This window comes from Choloepus didactylus, assembly GCF_015220235.1.
Source record: "Choloepus didactylus isolate mChoDid1 chromosome 11 unlocalized genomic scaffold, mChoDid1.pri SUPER_11_unloc1, whole genome shotgun sequence".
NCBI lineage: Eukaryota > Metazoa > Chordata > Mammalia > Pilosa > Megalonychidae > Choloepus > Choloepus didactylus.
This window is the reverse complement of record NW_023637577.1, coordinates 1,736,169-1,752,090: the sequence shown is the minus strand read 5'-3', so window position 1 is coordinate 1,752,090 and position 15,922 is coordinate 1,736,169. Positions and strand designations below refer to the sequence as shown.

The following is a 15,922-nucleotide window of genomic DNA, read 5'->3' as shown; positions in this document are numbered from 1 at the left end:
AGCCACTAAAACTTTATTTTGTTTCATTTTGCTTCCCCCTTTTAGTCAAGATTTTCTCAATTCCACGATGCCAGGTCCAGGCTAATCCCCAGGAGTCATGTCCTGCGTTGCCAGGGAGATTTACATCCCTGGGAGTCATGTCCAACATAGCAGGGAGGGCAGGGAGTTCACCTGCCAGTGGCTTAGAGAGAGAGGCCACATCTGAGCAACGAAGAGGTTCTCAGGGGGAGATTCTTAGGCACAGTTATAAGTAGGCTTAGTCTCTCCTTTGCAGTAACAAGCTTCACAAGGGCAAGCCCCAAGATCGAGGGCTCGGCAGTGTTTATGATAATATCAGTAATAACCCAGGTGGGGAAGTCAGGACTTTTTTTAATTCAATATATTGTAATTCATTTTTGTCATTATTTTTAATGATCAAGTTGTCCAAAATGTGGCCAAAAGGAGCCCTTCATGTTGGCTTCTATGTCCTGTTGACATGTCCCCATTAGTTTTTAACCATTATTTTCTTGTGTTAAGATGTTCCAGGTTCACCTTGTAATCTTCTTGCCTCTGTCCTAGAATCAGCCTTTCCTCCAAAAATTTTGGTTCCTCTTAGTGGGGAATGGAGAATGGTATTATTGAGAAACCAAGATCTGATTGCTAAGTATACTGATTCCTACTGGAGTGCCTCTGCTTTCTAGGCCCTTTCAGATGAGAGCTAGGAAATTTTATCGTTTTCAAAAATACTAGTTCATACTGAAAGCTCAGTTTCCACTCCAGTACCACTCTGTACCTTTCTGTCCTCCCATTCTGTGCCAGAATCTCTTCTTCCACCTTTATCCCACAACATGAATATATTCCTATGATACATATAAAATTGCTTCAGAATTACTGCCTTACACTAATACTACAACCAACTTGCTTAATGCAGTCTTTCTTTGCAGTTCTTTTTATACCTAGATAAAATCTCCCTGCACATATTCAAAATCCACTTGAATTTTTTTGTGATTAACATTAATTTTAAAAATTTTTATTGTTTAATATAGTTGCATTGTTTAAATCAACATAGAATACAATTTTTTTTTAATATATGTAAAAGTTCTTGGGGACCAGAGAGAATCAAGAACAGGGCACTTTTTGGAAATGGAGTTACCACAGGCAACCCCATGGCCTCTGACTTTTATCCCAGTAGCCAGTCAACAAGTCTTTTCCAAGACTCTACCTCCTAAAAATGGATTTCATCTTCTTAAATCATAAATGAATAGAAAGCAACTCAGGGCAATTCAGCTGATTTTCTCCCTCTTGCAGAACACTTACGGAGTTCAGTAATCGATCGAAAAGACTTAATAATAAAAAAGATTAAGCCCAAGCCCCAGCAGGGAGATGACATCACAGTGGTGGACGTGGAGAAGCAGATTGAGACCTTCCGTGGCCGTCTGATCCAGATGCTGGGAGAGCCACTCGTCCCGCAGCTCCAAGACAAAGTGCACTTGCTGAAGCTCCTGCTCTTCTACGCCGCAGACTTGAACCCCGATGCAGAGGCCTCTGCAAAGGGCTGGAGCAAACCCTGAGGTCTTTCTAAGCACTGGACACCAAGAATACCTCCTGAACTCTGTCTCCTTGCAAGTTCCGAAAGTACAAAAAGTAGTTGAAAACCTTACAGGACCAAACCTATTTTATCTGTAGGTTTTAATAACTTTCTAACACTAGGAAATATCTTTTGATAATCCAATCCTAGCCTGTTCTAAAATATGGCTTAAATATACAAGGTGTATATATATTTTTTAATAAATTATTTATCTATACTTTTTTTGAAACAGGTAATACTATATACACTATATGTTTAACATTTCCATTCAAGATGTGAAAAAATAATCCCTCTCTGAACAAATTCTAGACATCAAGTTTATGTCATTCGAGGTACTGACGACCTGTTCCTGGAGAGGACATATGACTATTCATTTCTCCCTAATGGAACACACATATCCCATATTATTAGACCTATTATACTGTCTATGCATTTGATTTTGTGGTCAGTCATAAGATCTAATGTAATTGAGGTGAGGGGGGTAAAGGACTGAATTTGTTACAAATAATTTGATGTTGAAAGGATACAATAAAAAGGCAATGGTTTTTCAAAACACCAGGTTTACCATGCTTAGGTTCCATGACTAAGTAGGCAGAATGTGACAGCTCTTTTTCCAAGAACAAAAAAAAAAAACAAAAACGCTGGCCACATTTGAGAAAGTAGTAAGGACTTTTATTGTCAAAACCAGTAAAAGAAACAAGCTTAACAGAAGACACAAATAAATTAATTTATCTGATCATCCTAGACTCCAGGATCTCTCTATGGAAAGGTCAGCGCCTTATGTAGACAAAGTAATATCCAACACATAAAACAGCAGGTATTTGAGACAGGGCTCAAGACAATGACTAAACATTTAACAGTGGGAAGAAATAAAAAGGCAGTTTCCCTCTTTCCTCTCCTCAATAAGGTATGTATGTATATAAATGTATGAGGCTCATTTTGGGGGAAAATGCTTTTGTACAGAAAATTTTAATTTCCTCCATGCCCCAGAAAAAATGGTTTCAGGTCCTGGGCTGAACGAAGAAATCAAAATAGGATGACAATAGTTTCAAACAAACCTCAAGACTATAATCTAACTGTGGTTACCATCTTCTTGACTTTAAAAAAGCTTAAACATCCATTTAGTACATGAATTTTTTCCTTTAGGAAGTTTTCAACCAAATTGGGGTTAAATTAATCTCACTTTAAAGTGCAAGAAAGGATATGTAAGACCTAGTGTTTGCTGTATGACACATCAAAGAAAAATCCTCCAACAGTACTGGCCCAAGAGGAAGAACACTGGCTGCAATACGCAGTGGTCCATCAGGTCTCCCAAAAAGCCAGGAGAGTCCAGTTCCCACAACAGGAAGAGGGGTCCCTGCCGAGTCTGGCTTTTTAACAGATCTTAGGTCCCTCTCACCACCAAAGCCAGAGCACAGTACGGCACAGCATCAAGGGGGCCAGGGTTGTTTAAACTAGTCAGTGAACACCACTACTCCATGATTTGTCAGTGCTCAAGTTGCTAGTGGAAAAGGAATGAAGCAGCCTGGGTTTTGGAATATTATAGACCTTATTTACCTAGTAAGCAATAATTAAAGTTCTTGTTCAGGGTAAATGATACAAAAATAGGTAATGAGGGCCCCAATACATCAGTGCTGAGATTAGTCTAACTTCAAACCAAAGCAGTACAAAATGGCTTCTTCCACACAATAAAGACAAGCTTTGCACTAATGTTTCTCAAAAGCCAATTACGTCTCTAGCCTCAGTTTAAAAGATTTTTTTAAAATATACTTTTCCTATGTCAGAGCCAAGGTGCAAGGGGGGTAGGGCGGTGGAAGAGACAAGACACCCTCTATCCGGAGTCTCGGGAATTCAAAGCATTCTAGAACCCAGTGGGTGTGAGCACATTCAAGTCACGGTGTTTGAGATTATGGGGCCGTGCCAATGGTTTCTTCCCTTCCATCACTGGCACATCCATCTTGGGCGGTCTGAAGACTGCTTGGTCCTCAGCCATGCGGGTGGCCTGGACTTGGATCAGTTCCATTGGAGAGGGCTTCTGAGCTCCTCTGTAGGCCTGGGTGGCAAAGCCTCCTACAGAAGAAAACCAGACGGCAAATGATTTCAAAACAAGTAAACAGCTCCCAATGTATGACATGGTGAGGTGCCTGCCAAATTGCTGTCTTTTTCAAGGAGTTGCCTTACCTGAATCAGACTTCTGGAGGGATCTGGGTCCAAAGAGGCTCCATTTTTCTAATGAGTTTCTGTCCTTATCCCCACTTCCAGAATCCATGATGCTAGGGTTTGGGCCAAGTAAAGCTGTGGAAGAACCAGAAGTGAACCAGCCTCTGGAAAAGAGGAAAAATAAAACATATCTAAATATAACGTCTCCCTACACCTCTAGAAATGTCTCACGTGAAAAGAATAGGGACTGTCAACTACCCTTCTCACTCTGAAACCACAGCCTTAAATCCCAGATTCCTGTGCAACACAGCTTTCCTTGAGGCACACAGAGGCTCAGAGGGCTCACAGGAAAGCCTCACCTGGGTTTCTGCTTAGGGGAAGAGTGGGGGGTGCTGCTTGGAGTAGACTGGGCTGATGCAGGCTGCTTCTCTTCTTTTATTATCTCTCCACTCTGTAGCTTTAGTTTCTGTTCAGATGGGTAAGAAGAGAGACTTTTTAAAAATGAGAGCAAATCCAAAACAGCTACAAACACCTAAGCTTGGGCATAAAACAAACTTCAGGCAAAAAGAAAAATGTTCATAGTTGGAATAATTTTTTATTAAACAGATATCCCTTTGTTTTTGCCCAACTTGATGGAATTCCATCTTTGAAAAAATGTACTCACTTTACAAAATCTCTCAAGCATCTCTGTAAATACTAGCAAGAGCTTTTACTTTCAGAGAACTGAAGTGATTTTCCCACATTCACCCAGCCAGAACGTGGAAGAGCCAACTTAAGCTGCAGACCAGCCTTCTTGGCCTTTTAAGCTGAGCCTTGATCTCCTCTCTCACTCCATCTCCTAACACAAAAATCCCTGCCTTTCCTAGACTCTCACAGCCAAGACTTGAGGCATGCTAAATGCTTCCTGGTGGAGCCTGCTCCCTTCTCCCTTTTCTCTCTTACTAACCAGTCATTCTGAGATCCCCCAGCCTTGGAAACATAACTTTAACAGACCAACAGTCTAGTAAGGGAGAGAAAAATCTACTCAGCTTTTCTAGACCATGCTCCCATGCTGTCTCTACCCTCGATGTCTAGCATGCCATTGCTTAGGCCAAGCTACATTCCAAAAACTGAGCACATGTGAATTTTCTCAAACACCCAGCATGTCAATTTACGGAAGACGGGGCTAGTTAATCACCTCAAGCATTTCAGTCATCCTCATGTTCTACTCCTGGCCAAGATGCAGAAAATGATCCAATCAATGTCAATTTTACCATTAAATAGGATGAACTGCTCAGATGGAATTCTACTGACTTAACACCAATCTAGGAAAGGTTATTAGTTAAGCATCAAAGACTGGCAATGCCCCTCTCTGGAAGCATCTGTCTTGTCTGAGGGCCCTAGCCACCAGCCCAACCCTGATCCCCCACAGCAGTGGTTTTAAAACTCAATGTACAAAAGAATCATCTAGGATGCTCGTTACAGAATGCGAAGCCACAAGGGCCACACTACCTCTCTCCCATGTACTGGTTATCATGATCCTTTCCTGCTTTTTGTGCTCTTCTCGCCATGCCCACAAGGCCTTCCTCATGCCTTATTCAGAACTCTTAAAGCCTGTTATGAAGATCTGATTAGGCCCCTCCCTTGCCTACAGAAAGGAGTCCAAGCTTTTTAGCAGTATTTGTGACTTCAGGATCTCCCTTTGCCCTCATTTGTGAGCCCCTTCAGGAGCTAGATTCTCCAACAACTTTGGAAAAAGGAGGAAAAACAAACAGGAAATAGGGCATCAGGAGATTTGTTGAGTCCATTACTTATAATAGGGCCTTGGCCTCAATCTTCATTTATAAAATGAAGACTAGTATCTATCCCAAAGGTTAATGCAAATATCAAGCTAATGCAAGGTCTTCATAAATCACAAAGCACTATTCAGTATGAAGTGGTACTCACTGAAAGAAGTCATTTGAAACTATTTCATTAATTCAAATACTTGGTCACCATTAACCCTTACCAGGTTATTCTTCATTCCAACTTTACAAATTAAAAAGCAAAAACATTCCATTTCCACATTTGATTTTAATTTTTAAAAAATTAAATACAGAGCATGCTGTTTCTTTCCAGCTAAACTGGTACCTCTGTCGAGACAGCCCAAGTCTCTCTCTTCCTCAAAGGTGATCACTCTGGTACACAGAGTAATCCACATCTGCTTTATGATTCATGAAGTGCTCACACATATGACATAAGTTAGCTGAGAATCTCATCTGAGCCTCCTAACCTGAAGTAAGCAAAACAGATACCTAAATAAGCTAAACCAGTGCTACCTTCCAAGTCTAATCACAGATCCCAAGTAGCTGAGCTGATAACTTCTAAGCCACAGCCACATCTCCAGCCATGAGTGATGTGGGATTTTTTTTTTTTAAGTTCCTAAGAAACCAGCTTACATGGAGTGCTTCTGCCATTCGAAGGTACTTGGTGTCCTCGGTGGTAAGGCCCTTGTGGGGTGTGTAGCCAGCATCTCTCAGCCCTGCCTGTTGCTCAAAACGCTGAATGCTCTCCTGGTTCTGTTCTGGGAACAGAGGAGATGACAGTCACGCCCATCCCCTTCTCCCATCACAACCTGGAAGACGAGGCACAGGTATCTGCTGTGCTCCCTAGAAGAGCTCACACTGCCCATCCAAGGAGGAAGGTTCCCAGATAGGCATCTTAGCAGTAATTCTGAACGTCACACAAAGGTACTCTAACTAGAAGAAAGGCTTCCTTCCTACCAAGCTCAAGAACAGGTACTCCTAAAGGAACAGATGAATAACCTCATCTTCCTCTTACGTGGACATTGTGACATTTTCTTTGTAAGTAGAAAGGCAGGCTGGAGAAAGCAGCTGCCATCACTCAGAAAAACGGAAAGTTCTCCAAACATAGTTTCCAGAGGGACATTAACCACCCTCATCACCTACACAAAAACCTTTGCCAGCAGGAGAAATAGGCCACATTAGGTTAGATGGCACCAAGACCCATCAGATTCGAACGTCAGGGAACCTGCTTGAATGAGCCAAGGTCTGCCAGCCCAACGTTCCTCACATGTGCAACGTTGCTCATGTGGCACCTGGCATGGGAGAGAGACCCAACACAGTTCAGTCTGACCTAGTATTCCATGATCAGGATGTCAGTTACACTGAGGAATGACTGGATTGTTGCTTCATGTGTACACACACAACATACTACACACCTACCTACAGGAATGTGACTTTCACCAAAAGCCTAGACACCATGTGTACCCTTCAACTTAGTCATTCCCCTTCTAAGGAAGCGCTGCCCTCAGAAACAGAAGCAAAGTAAAAACACTATATGTATAAAGATGTTTTCCAGTCTTCAAGTCTAAAAGGAAGAAACAGATTTAATGAATTACAGGATAACAATACCAGGACTTTTAAATGTAGCTATTTAAAAATTTTGAAGACTACAGCAACATCAAAAAAGTTTGCAGGGGTATTACTTGGGAAAAAAAAAAAAAGAAAGAAAGGTATGTCTACCATAACTGCAAGTATATAAAATATGCAGAATATGCATCTACATGGAGGAGATAAGCCAAATGAGTATCTGGTGTTATAATGTTCTATGCTGTTGGTAAATTATATTTTCAGTAAAGAAGTCATGCTGTACAAAAAGAACAATGACAATTTTCTAACACTGCTAGAACACATTCTGTAGCTTGCAAAATACAAGTAGTAGTTGCTGATTCAAATAATGCATTTAGGTGTGAACAAGAGAGGTCAAAGTAAGTTTAAACTCTTGGTTTTTGGGTGAATTCTCAAAGAATTGCCCAAGATAAACTGATGCCCTCCCAGGAAAAATAAACAAGGGCTTCTGACTTCAAAAAATGAGCCGACCAAAGAGAACCTCTCTGTGCCCTCCCTGCTGGCAGAGGCACTACTGCGGACCAGCAGAGCTGTGTATCTAATAATTGTTAACATCCCACAGCAACTAGAAGGGCCTGCCAGAACCAGTAAGTTAATTTGTTATAAGGTTATAAAATATATATGTAAGGCCTCTTGTGTCAGAGAGTTCATTAGGATCACAAATCACATATTCTTAAGATTAAGGCACTCAAGGCACCAAATAACTTTGAGTGGTTTAATTAAAAAAAAAAAAAAAAGACAGGACAGGTGGGAGGTGCCTCAGTGTGTCACCTTCTCCCAGCAGAGCTCAGAAAAGTAACAGCAATAGCTCCCAGCTACTGACCCTGGGCCAGGCTCTGACATATAGATTCCCATTTAATGTGCACCTCCACCTGCTAGCCAGGTACTGTTATCCCCATTTTATAAAGGGGGAAAGTCTTAATAGTTGAGTAATTTGCCCAGGGCCACACTGACAGATTATCACCAAAGCAGCAGGAACACTCCTAGATCAACCGAGATGCTTTAATGTCTGGAAAATCTTCTGCCTAAAGGAGCTTCGGCACTGAGGTGATCCAGCAGCCACAGCTATGACCAACAAGCCCCGAGACATACGTGTGCCGAATCCTCCACAGCTGGACTCTAGGTGGCCTCAGGTTTTCCCCACCCTTCCTTCACTGCTGAGAGGTGAAGAGTGCTTACTTGTGACCAGAGAACTCATGATGACATGGGTAGCTTTAGCCTTCACCACTGGGACCCTGTCCACACTGCCAGTGGCCGGTGATGGGGTCATAGCAGGGGAGGATACACTGGCCTCTCCTTCCTCCACCTGTTCAAGAGAGGTGAGGAGGCACTTGAGCAGGCAAGGGAGTCACATAACTAAACTTATTCCTTTGGAGAAGTTACTTATATACCTTCCATCTGTCAAGTGAGGAAATATTTGAAGGGGGGAGGGGAGCTGGTCCTCTCCACTGGGTTAGGTAGGCATTATTCGTATTTTGCCAGTAATGACAGATAAAGATATTTTAGGATTAGCTTACATTTATAAAAGTGAGAAAGCCAGAATTTGAAGCACTCAGGTCTATCTTCCCAGCCCTTGCTTCATCTAACACACTACACTACCATGTCCAGAGAAGGCAGAAGAGATCCTATTACTAAGCACTGACCATACACTAGGCACTGTGCTGGATCTGCTTATTTAATCGCAGCATTCCCTACGTGGTTCTCAAATTCTGGAAAGCATCAGAGTCCCCTGGAGGTGAAGGGCTTGTTAAAACACAGATTGCTGGACCCCACTTCCGAGTTTCTGATTCAGTAGGTCTCAGGTGGGGCTCGAGAATTTGTATTTCTAACAAATTCCAGGTGATGCTGATTCTGATGGTCCCGAGACTACACCTTGAGGACCATTGCTCTAAAGATCCAAGCAGCCTTTATAAATGAAAAGGGGTGATGAGAGGCTTCAGTATCAGGAGCCTTATTTATTATCTGCTCTAGTCCCTTGAGTCCGCAGCTTTGGTACCACAGGCAGGCTACTGGGGTTCTTTTCTCTTAGTACTTCCAGTACTTTTTATACAGGATATTTTCTCCTCAATAACTGACTGGGTCAGATTTCAGTAGATCTTTGATATAGAGAATTTCCCCCAAAGTTATATGGGACACCTTCCTAGAAAGGAGCTCCCTTCCCTGTTCTGAGAATTTAATGGGAGGGAGAAAAAAAGCTCGTTAGGTAGGATCAAACGCAGTTCCATCAAGTGAAAGTTAAGCAGGTAGCCAGGAGTCCTAGCATCAGCTACACAGCTAATATGCGCCAAATCTTTCAAATCCTCTTTTATTTAATCTTTACAACACCTCTATGATGTAAATTACTCCCATCTCTCAGATGGGGATACTGTAGTTCAGGAGCAAAGTCATGTGCCCCAGGGCAGAGCTTGGACGCAGACCACTGGGGATTCAAACCCAGGTCCGTGTAAGCAGATGCTTACTGTGTTCTTCCTCTCAGACCCTCAGCTGTCACGCAGCTCTCAAAGTTCAGTGAAAGCGGAACTGCAGGTTAAGTGACCTTATCTGAACTTGGCAGGCCTAGATTATTCAGGCAACAGTATAACCTTTCTTGTGTTTTGGTGGCTGGAGAGTCACAGGTGAGAGATGTCACAGTCCCTGCAGTTAGGAAACTCAGGTTTCAGTAACAGGACTGCAACAGCATGTAAGTACCGATGAGGCCAAACCACACAAAAGGGCTGCAAGTGGATCAAGGAGAACTGAGGTGTATGTGTGTCAGAAAAGGCCTGAAGAAGGAGGTGGCTCTGATAGAGGCCTGCAATGAGGAAGGGCATCTGTGGCAGGAAACTGTGTAAGGAAAAAGCTCAGCATGTGTTTGGGAAAGAGCCAATTTTTCCCCATTCAATGAACATCTCTTTGTTGTTTTTTTTCTTTTTTTTTTTTTGGAGTCTACTTTGTGCCAAGCCCTTTGTTAAAATACTGCAGATAAGAAAACAAAATTAGCCATGGCCCCTGCCCTCAAGAAGCTCAGGGTAGGAAATAAAGTAATGTCGGGATTATGGAATTATGACAGAGGTCGATAGTACAGTGGAGAGCTCAAAGGGAGAGATGGCGGTCTTATTGGGAGGACAGAGGAGATTCAAGAAAATCTTCACAGAGGAGATGTTTGAGCTAAGACTTAGAGGATACCATTTGTCAGGCAGATGGGGTGGGGAGGACGGGATCAGGAAATGGAAGGGAAGGTAAGCATTCCAGGCAGTGGGAGCAGTGGGAAGCAAAGACTTAAGAGCCATAAAATACCCTCATAGGTGCAAGGAATCTTAGGGAACTTGCATGGATAGATCACTGGGTAGGGGCCGGGGAAAGGATCATGCAGAACTTACGAGGAAGCTAAGGGGCTTGGATTTAATGCTGTGGGAAGTGGGGAACTATGGAAGTCTCAAATAAGGGAAGACATGGCCATTCTAGTTTTGAATTAAAAAGAAGAAAAAAGACATTCTAACTCTACGGCACAAAAAAACATACACAGGGAGTGGCTGCTGCCCAACTCTCTGGGTAGAGGGAGCCACTGAAGCAATGAGCTGGGGCAGATACCTTGGCGAGATGCTGATACTTGCGCTCTGGAATCACTGGCTTCCAAGGGATGCTGCCCATGTCTGATGGAGGAGGAGTCATGGGCGTGGGGTCCTCAAGGGCATCATCATAGCTGAATGCCCGGCGGTACATCCCGATGGGCAGGGACATCTTGCCTAGAGGCCCACTAGGCTCAAGAGCTAAGAACAGAGACACCTGTCAGGTTGGGTTCAGCAATTTAGCATACTAGCAGCTTTCAATTAATCTGCAGAGACAAAAGCTCTGACACACTCTTGTTCTGGGACAGAGCTGATTATCTGGAATGGCTAATCCATTCAAGAAAAGGTAAGAGTGCTAATCCCTTCCTTTGTTCCTGACACTTTGCATTCTCCACTTAACCCCCACTCAGCGGCCCTAATCCATCTTTATGGATTAGGACACGGAAGTTCAATTTAAATTGACCTGAGCATGATTACATGACTTAAAAGTACACTGGAATCAAAACCCAAACCTGTCTGATTGCAAAACTGTGTTCTTTATACCACAGAAGCTGCCATACATTACCAGACCAATGTTTCCAATTCATGCAGAACTGAGGATGTGAAGTGATTTCCTAATGATTCACCAGGCTAAAAAGGCATGTAAAGCTCTTGTTCCCATTTTATAGATGAAGAAACTAAAGTGATTTGCCCAAGTTCAAAACAAAATCTTGGTGGGCTCAGACCAGGTCTGACCACAAATCCTCTGCACTTCCTACCTCAACAAAAAGAAAACATGTCCAACATCATTTCTAGTTTCAAGTGTTCCATATGAGTTTAACAGTGAGCCAATTTCCCTCTTAGAAACTGTTGACAAACAGTCTCGCAAAACACGGGCCAGCTGATCCAGCGTTCTCACGCACTGGAACTGACTGCCAGAATGGTCTGCTGTGACGCACAACCCGACATCAAGGGCACTCACAGCCATGCCAGACCAGGGAGCAAAGTTCATTTTGTTTGGCTTGCTAATCCTCCCACATCAGAACTAATGTTCCAGGTCCACCTTCAGGGTAACATTTTCCTGCTGCTACAATTCCAGAATCACACTCTCCACGACATCCATCTATCTTGCAATAAGTCCAACACCATGAAAGACATTTGATTTATCTGCCTCTGGTTAAAGAGTAAAGGACCAAGTAGCTACTCTTACTATTACTAACAGCAATAATTACTAACAAATCCATATTACTAACTAATCCACAGAAAGTGGGCTAGTGGTTGCCAGGGGCTGAGGAGAGGGGGAAACAGGGAGTGACCGTCAGTGAGTATGAGGCTTCTTTTTGGGGTGATGAAATGTTCTGGACATAGACAGTGGTAATGGCTGCACAACCTTGTAAATACACTAAAATCACTGATTGTACACTTTTAAATGGCGAATTTTATGGTATATGGATTATATCTCAACATAAAAAAGTGATAATAATTACTAAGGACTCTTCCTTGCCAGGCACTTTACACCCCCACCTTATCTGGTCCTCATTAAGCAGGTGTTCTTCCCATTTCCCAAGTCAGGAAACTGAAGCATGTATCTTAAGCGACTTGCCCAATAGCACCAGCCAGCACGTATGGGGCAAGGACAGGAACACAGGTCTGACGCCAGCACTCACAAGCCTCAGGAAACACTCCATGCTCCACAGGCTACAAACCATTAACCTAGAGGAGTGCAGCCTGGTGGCCCAGGATGGTTACAGGAGGTTTAGGGTAACCACAACAGTGATGCAAGACAAATCAAATGCATGCCGATGTTAGAGACTAGAGATGGATCCACACTGGGGGATGTGAGGGAGGTCTTCTGTTAATCTACCTAATTTGGAGCAGTGTTCAAAACATCTCAAAGACACCCTCAGCAGCCATCCCAGTAGCCTTCCTAATAATAATAACAAATAATAATAACGAAGTCAGCTAACACTTATTAGGAAATACATTCCACCAATAGGGACCAAAACATTTTCTGGGCAGTAAACGTATATTTATCACTAACTTTTGACTCTTATTTTCACATTTTATGTTCAATCTTCATGGCACTATCATCTCTACTTTACAGAGTATCAGATTTGGAGTGATTTTGATTAAAAATTTGATTAATTTGGTTAAAAATCACCTGCCCTTCCCACTAAGAAAGTCCAAGAAGGGACCAATGACTTTAGTAACCCAGAGATTATTGCCCTCCACAGACTCAAGACTCACTGAATGCTGCTGTGAGCAATTTCCTAAATTCAGTTTGTCACTGCAGCAGGCTGGTGCATTTTGGCCCAGCTCTCCATCCCCTCTCTGTGCCATCCTCCAACAACAACAAAAAAAGCCAGCAAGTTTAATCATTTTGGCAAATACTATAACACAAGGACTACAACTCATTCTGAATTCTGATTTGATACCTGTGAGAAAATGACAACTCTGTCATACCCACAGTAAAATGACTGTGCTCTTTTTAGTTAAGTTTGGGGTTCATATCCTGGGTTGGAGTTTAATATGGTAATATTTAAGTGATGACAATCTGTTAAGTCTATGTACTTGCCTGGTGGCAGAGTAACCATTAATGTATGGTTCCAGTAAAGTAGTTTCTGTCTAGCTTAAAAAGTTAAAGGTAAAACATGACTTTACCAAAACAAGTTAAGTTTACCAGGTACTTCTGGTTGTCTTGAAGCCATTGTAAGACCGGGATCCAGATGCTTTTTCTAGATAGAATTCCAGAGCTGAGTCCCTGCCACCTAATAAAAATAACAAAGGGCATGTTCTTACGGTGAACACCAAAGAGTTGCTGCCAGTGCTTGTTCTTTTGGCAGGCACACAGAGTTTTATGGCTTGTTTACAAGGTTGAAACACACATACAAGAGACAATGGATGACAAACATGCCAAGGGGGAAAAAATGAATAAAATCAAACGTCTCACCACATTCGTGGCTGTTCTTAACACCTGTGAGAAGACAAAGCTAAACAGTATACATGGTGAAAAGTCACCTTACCACGCTGAAATGATGTGATGATTATGCTGACAGACATATATTAATGAGGAACACTGTCCAGCTGCCGCAAGTTAGCAAAGCTTCCCAGGAAGACTCCATCCAGAGAATCTAATAACAATAAACAACCAGCATTTGTACAGCTCTTCAGTTTGCCAAACATTTTCCATACATTCATTTATTCCCCGTAACAACCCTGCAAAAGGGTATTATCCTCATTTCATTTTTAAATAAATTAAGGCTCAGGGTCAAAAATCACTTCACTCACAACAGGGGGCCGGGTACCACAGAAGGTCAACTCATTACCTTCTGTTATTTCAGGGTTTAACACAAAAATTATCTTACGTTTCAACCCTCATGGCAACCCTGCAAAGCAGGCATTATTAATCCCGAATTTAAAGACAAGGACACTGAAAATCAGAGGAGGTAAGTGATTTGTCCAAGGTCACCAATAAGGGGCCCATCTGCAAGGAGGATAACTTCTCCATTTCACAGGGGAGTTAAAACAAGGCCCTGAGAAAGCCGAGTTATTTCCTTTTCAACTGGCTACACTGCCCCTCTATCCTGATTAGAGCTCAAGAGGACAAACCGGACAGTTCTCTAAAGAAAGTCACAGAAACCAAACTTCAGCCATCCTCCCGGTCCAGGGTGCATTCCGGACCACCCCTCACCCCGCGCCCCGGAGCTCACCGCCCCTCCTGCCTCTTCATGAGACGCAGGGCAATGCCACCAGGATTTAGAAGGCCAGATCTGACACAAACCCCTCTCCCACCCGGGAGACAAAGCGATTAGAGCCGGGGCCTGGAGAAGGCCGGAAGCTTCCCGAGGGCAGAGCGAGGCGGGGTCTTGAAAGATGAGGAAAGATGAGGTTGCGGGCAGGCAGTGCGAGTGGTGGGCTCGGGAACCGCCTACCCGACGAAGGGGATACCACAGGGGCATAATAAAAAGCCCCTCTGGGGGGGGCCCCAGCCAGGGGAGCGTGAGGGACAAAAGACATTCCTGCCCGGCTCTGAGCCCGGGCAAGGGGTGAGGGGGGAGGCAGAGAGGGGTCCCGGGCCAAGGCCTTGGTTGAGGGGCCAGCAGCGCGCCCCTCTGCATGGGCGGAGGACAAAACCCTGAGGAGGGCCCGGTCCGGCCAGTCACCTGTTCCTCCACCACCACGGGGCTGCCTGCGGCCCGAGCTCCAGCATTAAAGAGGCTCCGAGGACCCACATTTCTCTAGACGCTGTGACGAAGTCCGGAACCAAGCCATTTTGTGGGCGGGCTTCTCCCTGCGGCGACACCGAAGGTCTTAGGTACCACCACCCCCCCGGCAGCACAGGCTGCTGGGCCGCAGGCGAACATCTTCGCTATAAAGCCTCCCGACACCGCCGCACTTCGCGCGAGATTTGGCCCGGGAGGCCTTGGGGGCATGCTGGGAGTTGTAGTACACACGGAAGGCCTCACGCCCTCAGCTGCCCTGTGGGATTGGGGGCGCTAGCTCCAAGTGTGGAATCCGCCAGCTCTAAGTGGAAAAAACACCCCTAACCACTAATTCCTCAGCGCCTACACTGTCTGAGGGAAGTGGAGATGACCTCTTCTTGGGTTATGCTTGGATTTGAGGGTTTACTCTCAAACCCAAGCCACGAGATCCAAAAAGTGCTGCCCGGATGTGAGCGTTTTTCATTCTGTGTTTTTGAGGATGTGAGCGTTTTTCATTCTGTGTTTTTGAGGATGTGAGCGTTTTTCATTCTGTGTTTTTGAAGCCCAGAGAGATGAAGTCACTTCGACTATTAAGAAGTGGAGTAAGCAGGGACCCTTTTCCGGGAATGGCTGGGTTAGGCGAAGTCACCAGACTAAAAACTGAGCCTAAAAGAGGAGCAAACCGTACCTGCCTCCCTGAGAGAAGGTGATCAGAAATCGTTCCCCTTTTCCACTAAGGAAGTTAGGCTTGAAAAGGAGCCAGCTGATATGTCACATCCTAAAGGAAGACTTCTCTTTTCCTTGTGGGGTTTACCGATATGACAAAGAAACAACACACACACGCCCCTGGAGGAAGTGAAATAAATTGGGAAAAAAATCTACCCACGTTTCGACGATAGCGCCAAAGCTTGCCGCTAAGGCTTAACTCAGGAGGGTTATGGGGGTGTGGGTGCCATGTGGAACTCATATTGAGATTTAAACATTTGACCTTTGCCAGGCATACTGGCAGGACTGAGAGAAGGCTTCGCTCCAGCAGCCTGAAACTTAAATGCTATTACCAGACCCAAAGCATTTGAG

General features: G+C 43.9%; 2 protein-coding genes across 6 annotated transcripts in view; one reads left to right on the top strand and one right to left on the bottom strand.

The window, feature by feature from the left end:
• Positions 1-2,242, top strand: part of SIMC1 (SUMO interacting motifs containing 1) — a 107,701-nt gene extending 105,459 nt beyond the window's left edge. For both annotated transcript variants that reach the window (XM_037823070.1, XM_037823069.1), the window contains one exon: positions 1,288-2,242. In XM_037823070.1, coding sequence (XP_037678998.1) covers positions 1,288-1,550 — 263 coding nt within the window. In that variant the 3' untranslated portion in view covers positions 1,551-2,242. The remainder of the gene's footprint in view (positions 1-1,287) is intronic.
• KIAA1191 (KIAA1191 ortholog) lies at positions 2,218-15,017 on the bottom strand. 4 transcript variants are annotated; one of them, XM_037823073.1, is made up of 9 exons: positions 14,807-15,016; positions 13,667-13,774; positions 13,305-13,411; positions 10,687-10,865; positions 8,296-8,422; positions 6,145-6,269; positions 4,087-4,193; positions 3,749-3,891; positions 2,218-3,637 (listed from the first exon to the last, which is right to left on the bottom strand). In XM_037823073.1, exons 4-9 carry the CDS (start codon positions 10,834-10,836, stop codon positions 3,429-3,431), a joined length of 861 nt encoding a protein of 286 aa, XP_037679001.1. In that variant the 5' UTR covers positions 10,837-10,865; positions 13,305-13,411; positions 13,667-13,774; positions 14,807-15,016; the 3' UTR covers positions 2,218-3,428. The 4 variants fall into 4 exon arrangements, with proteins under 4 accessions (XP_037679001.1, XP_037679000.1, XP_037678999.1 ...); XM_037823072.1 differs by having other exon boundaries at positions 13,324-13,411; XM_037823071.1 differs by lacking the exon at positions 13,305-13,411.
• Positions 15,018-15,922: the final 905 nt, after the last annotated feature.

What these genes read in the sequence shown, in the direction of transcription:
- KIAA1191 (XM_037823071.1), bottom strand. Translation starts at nt 13,703, where the DNA reads ATGTCTGTCAGCATAATCATCACATCATTTCAGCGTG. An exon ending in AGTATCAGCATCTCGCCAAG is followed by an intron (nt 8,423 to 10,686) that starts GTATCTGCCCCA and finishes TCTCTTGAACAG; the next exon opens with GTGGAGGAAGGAGAGGCCAG. An exon ending in TCCCCTAAGCAGAAACCCAG is followed by an intron (nt 3,892 to 4,086) that starts GTGAGGCTTTCC and finishes CCTCTTTTCCAG; the next exon opens with AGGCTGGTTCACTTCTGGTT.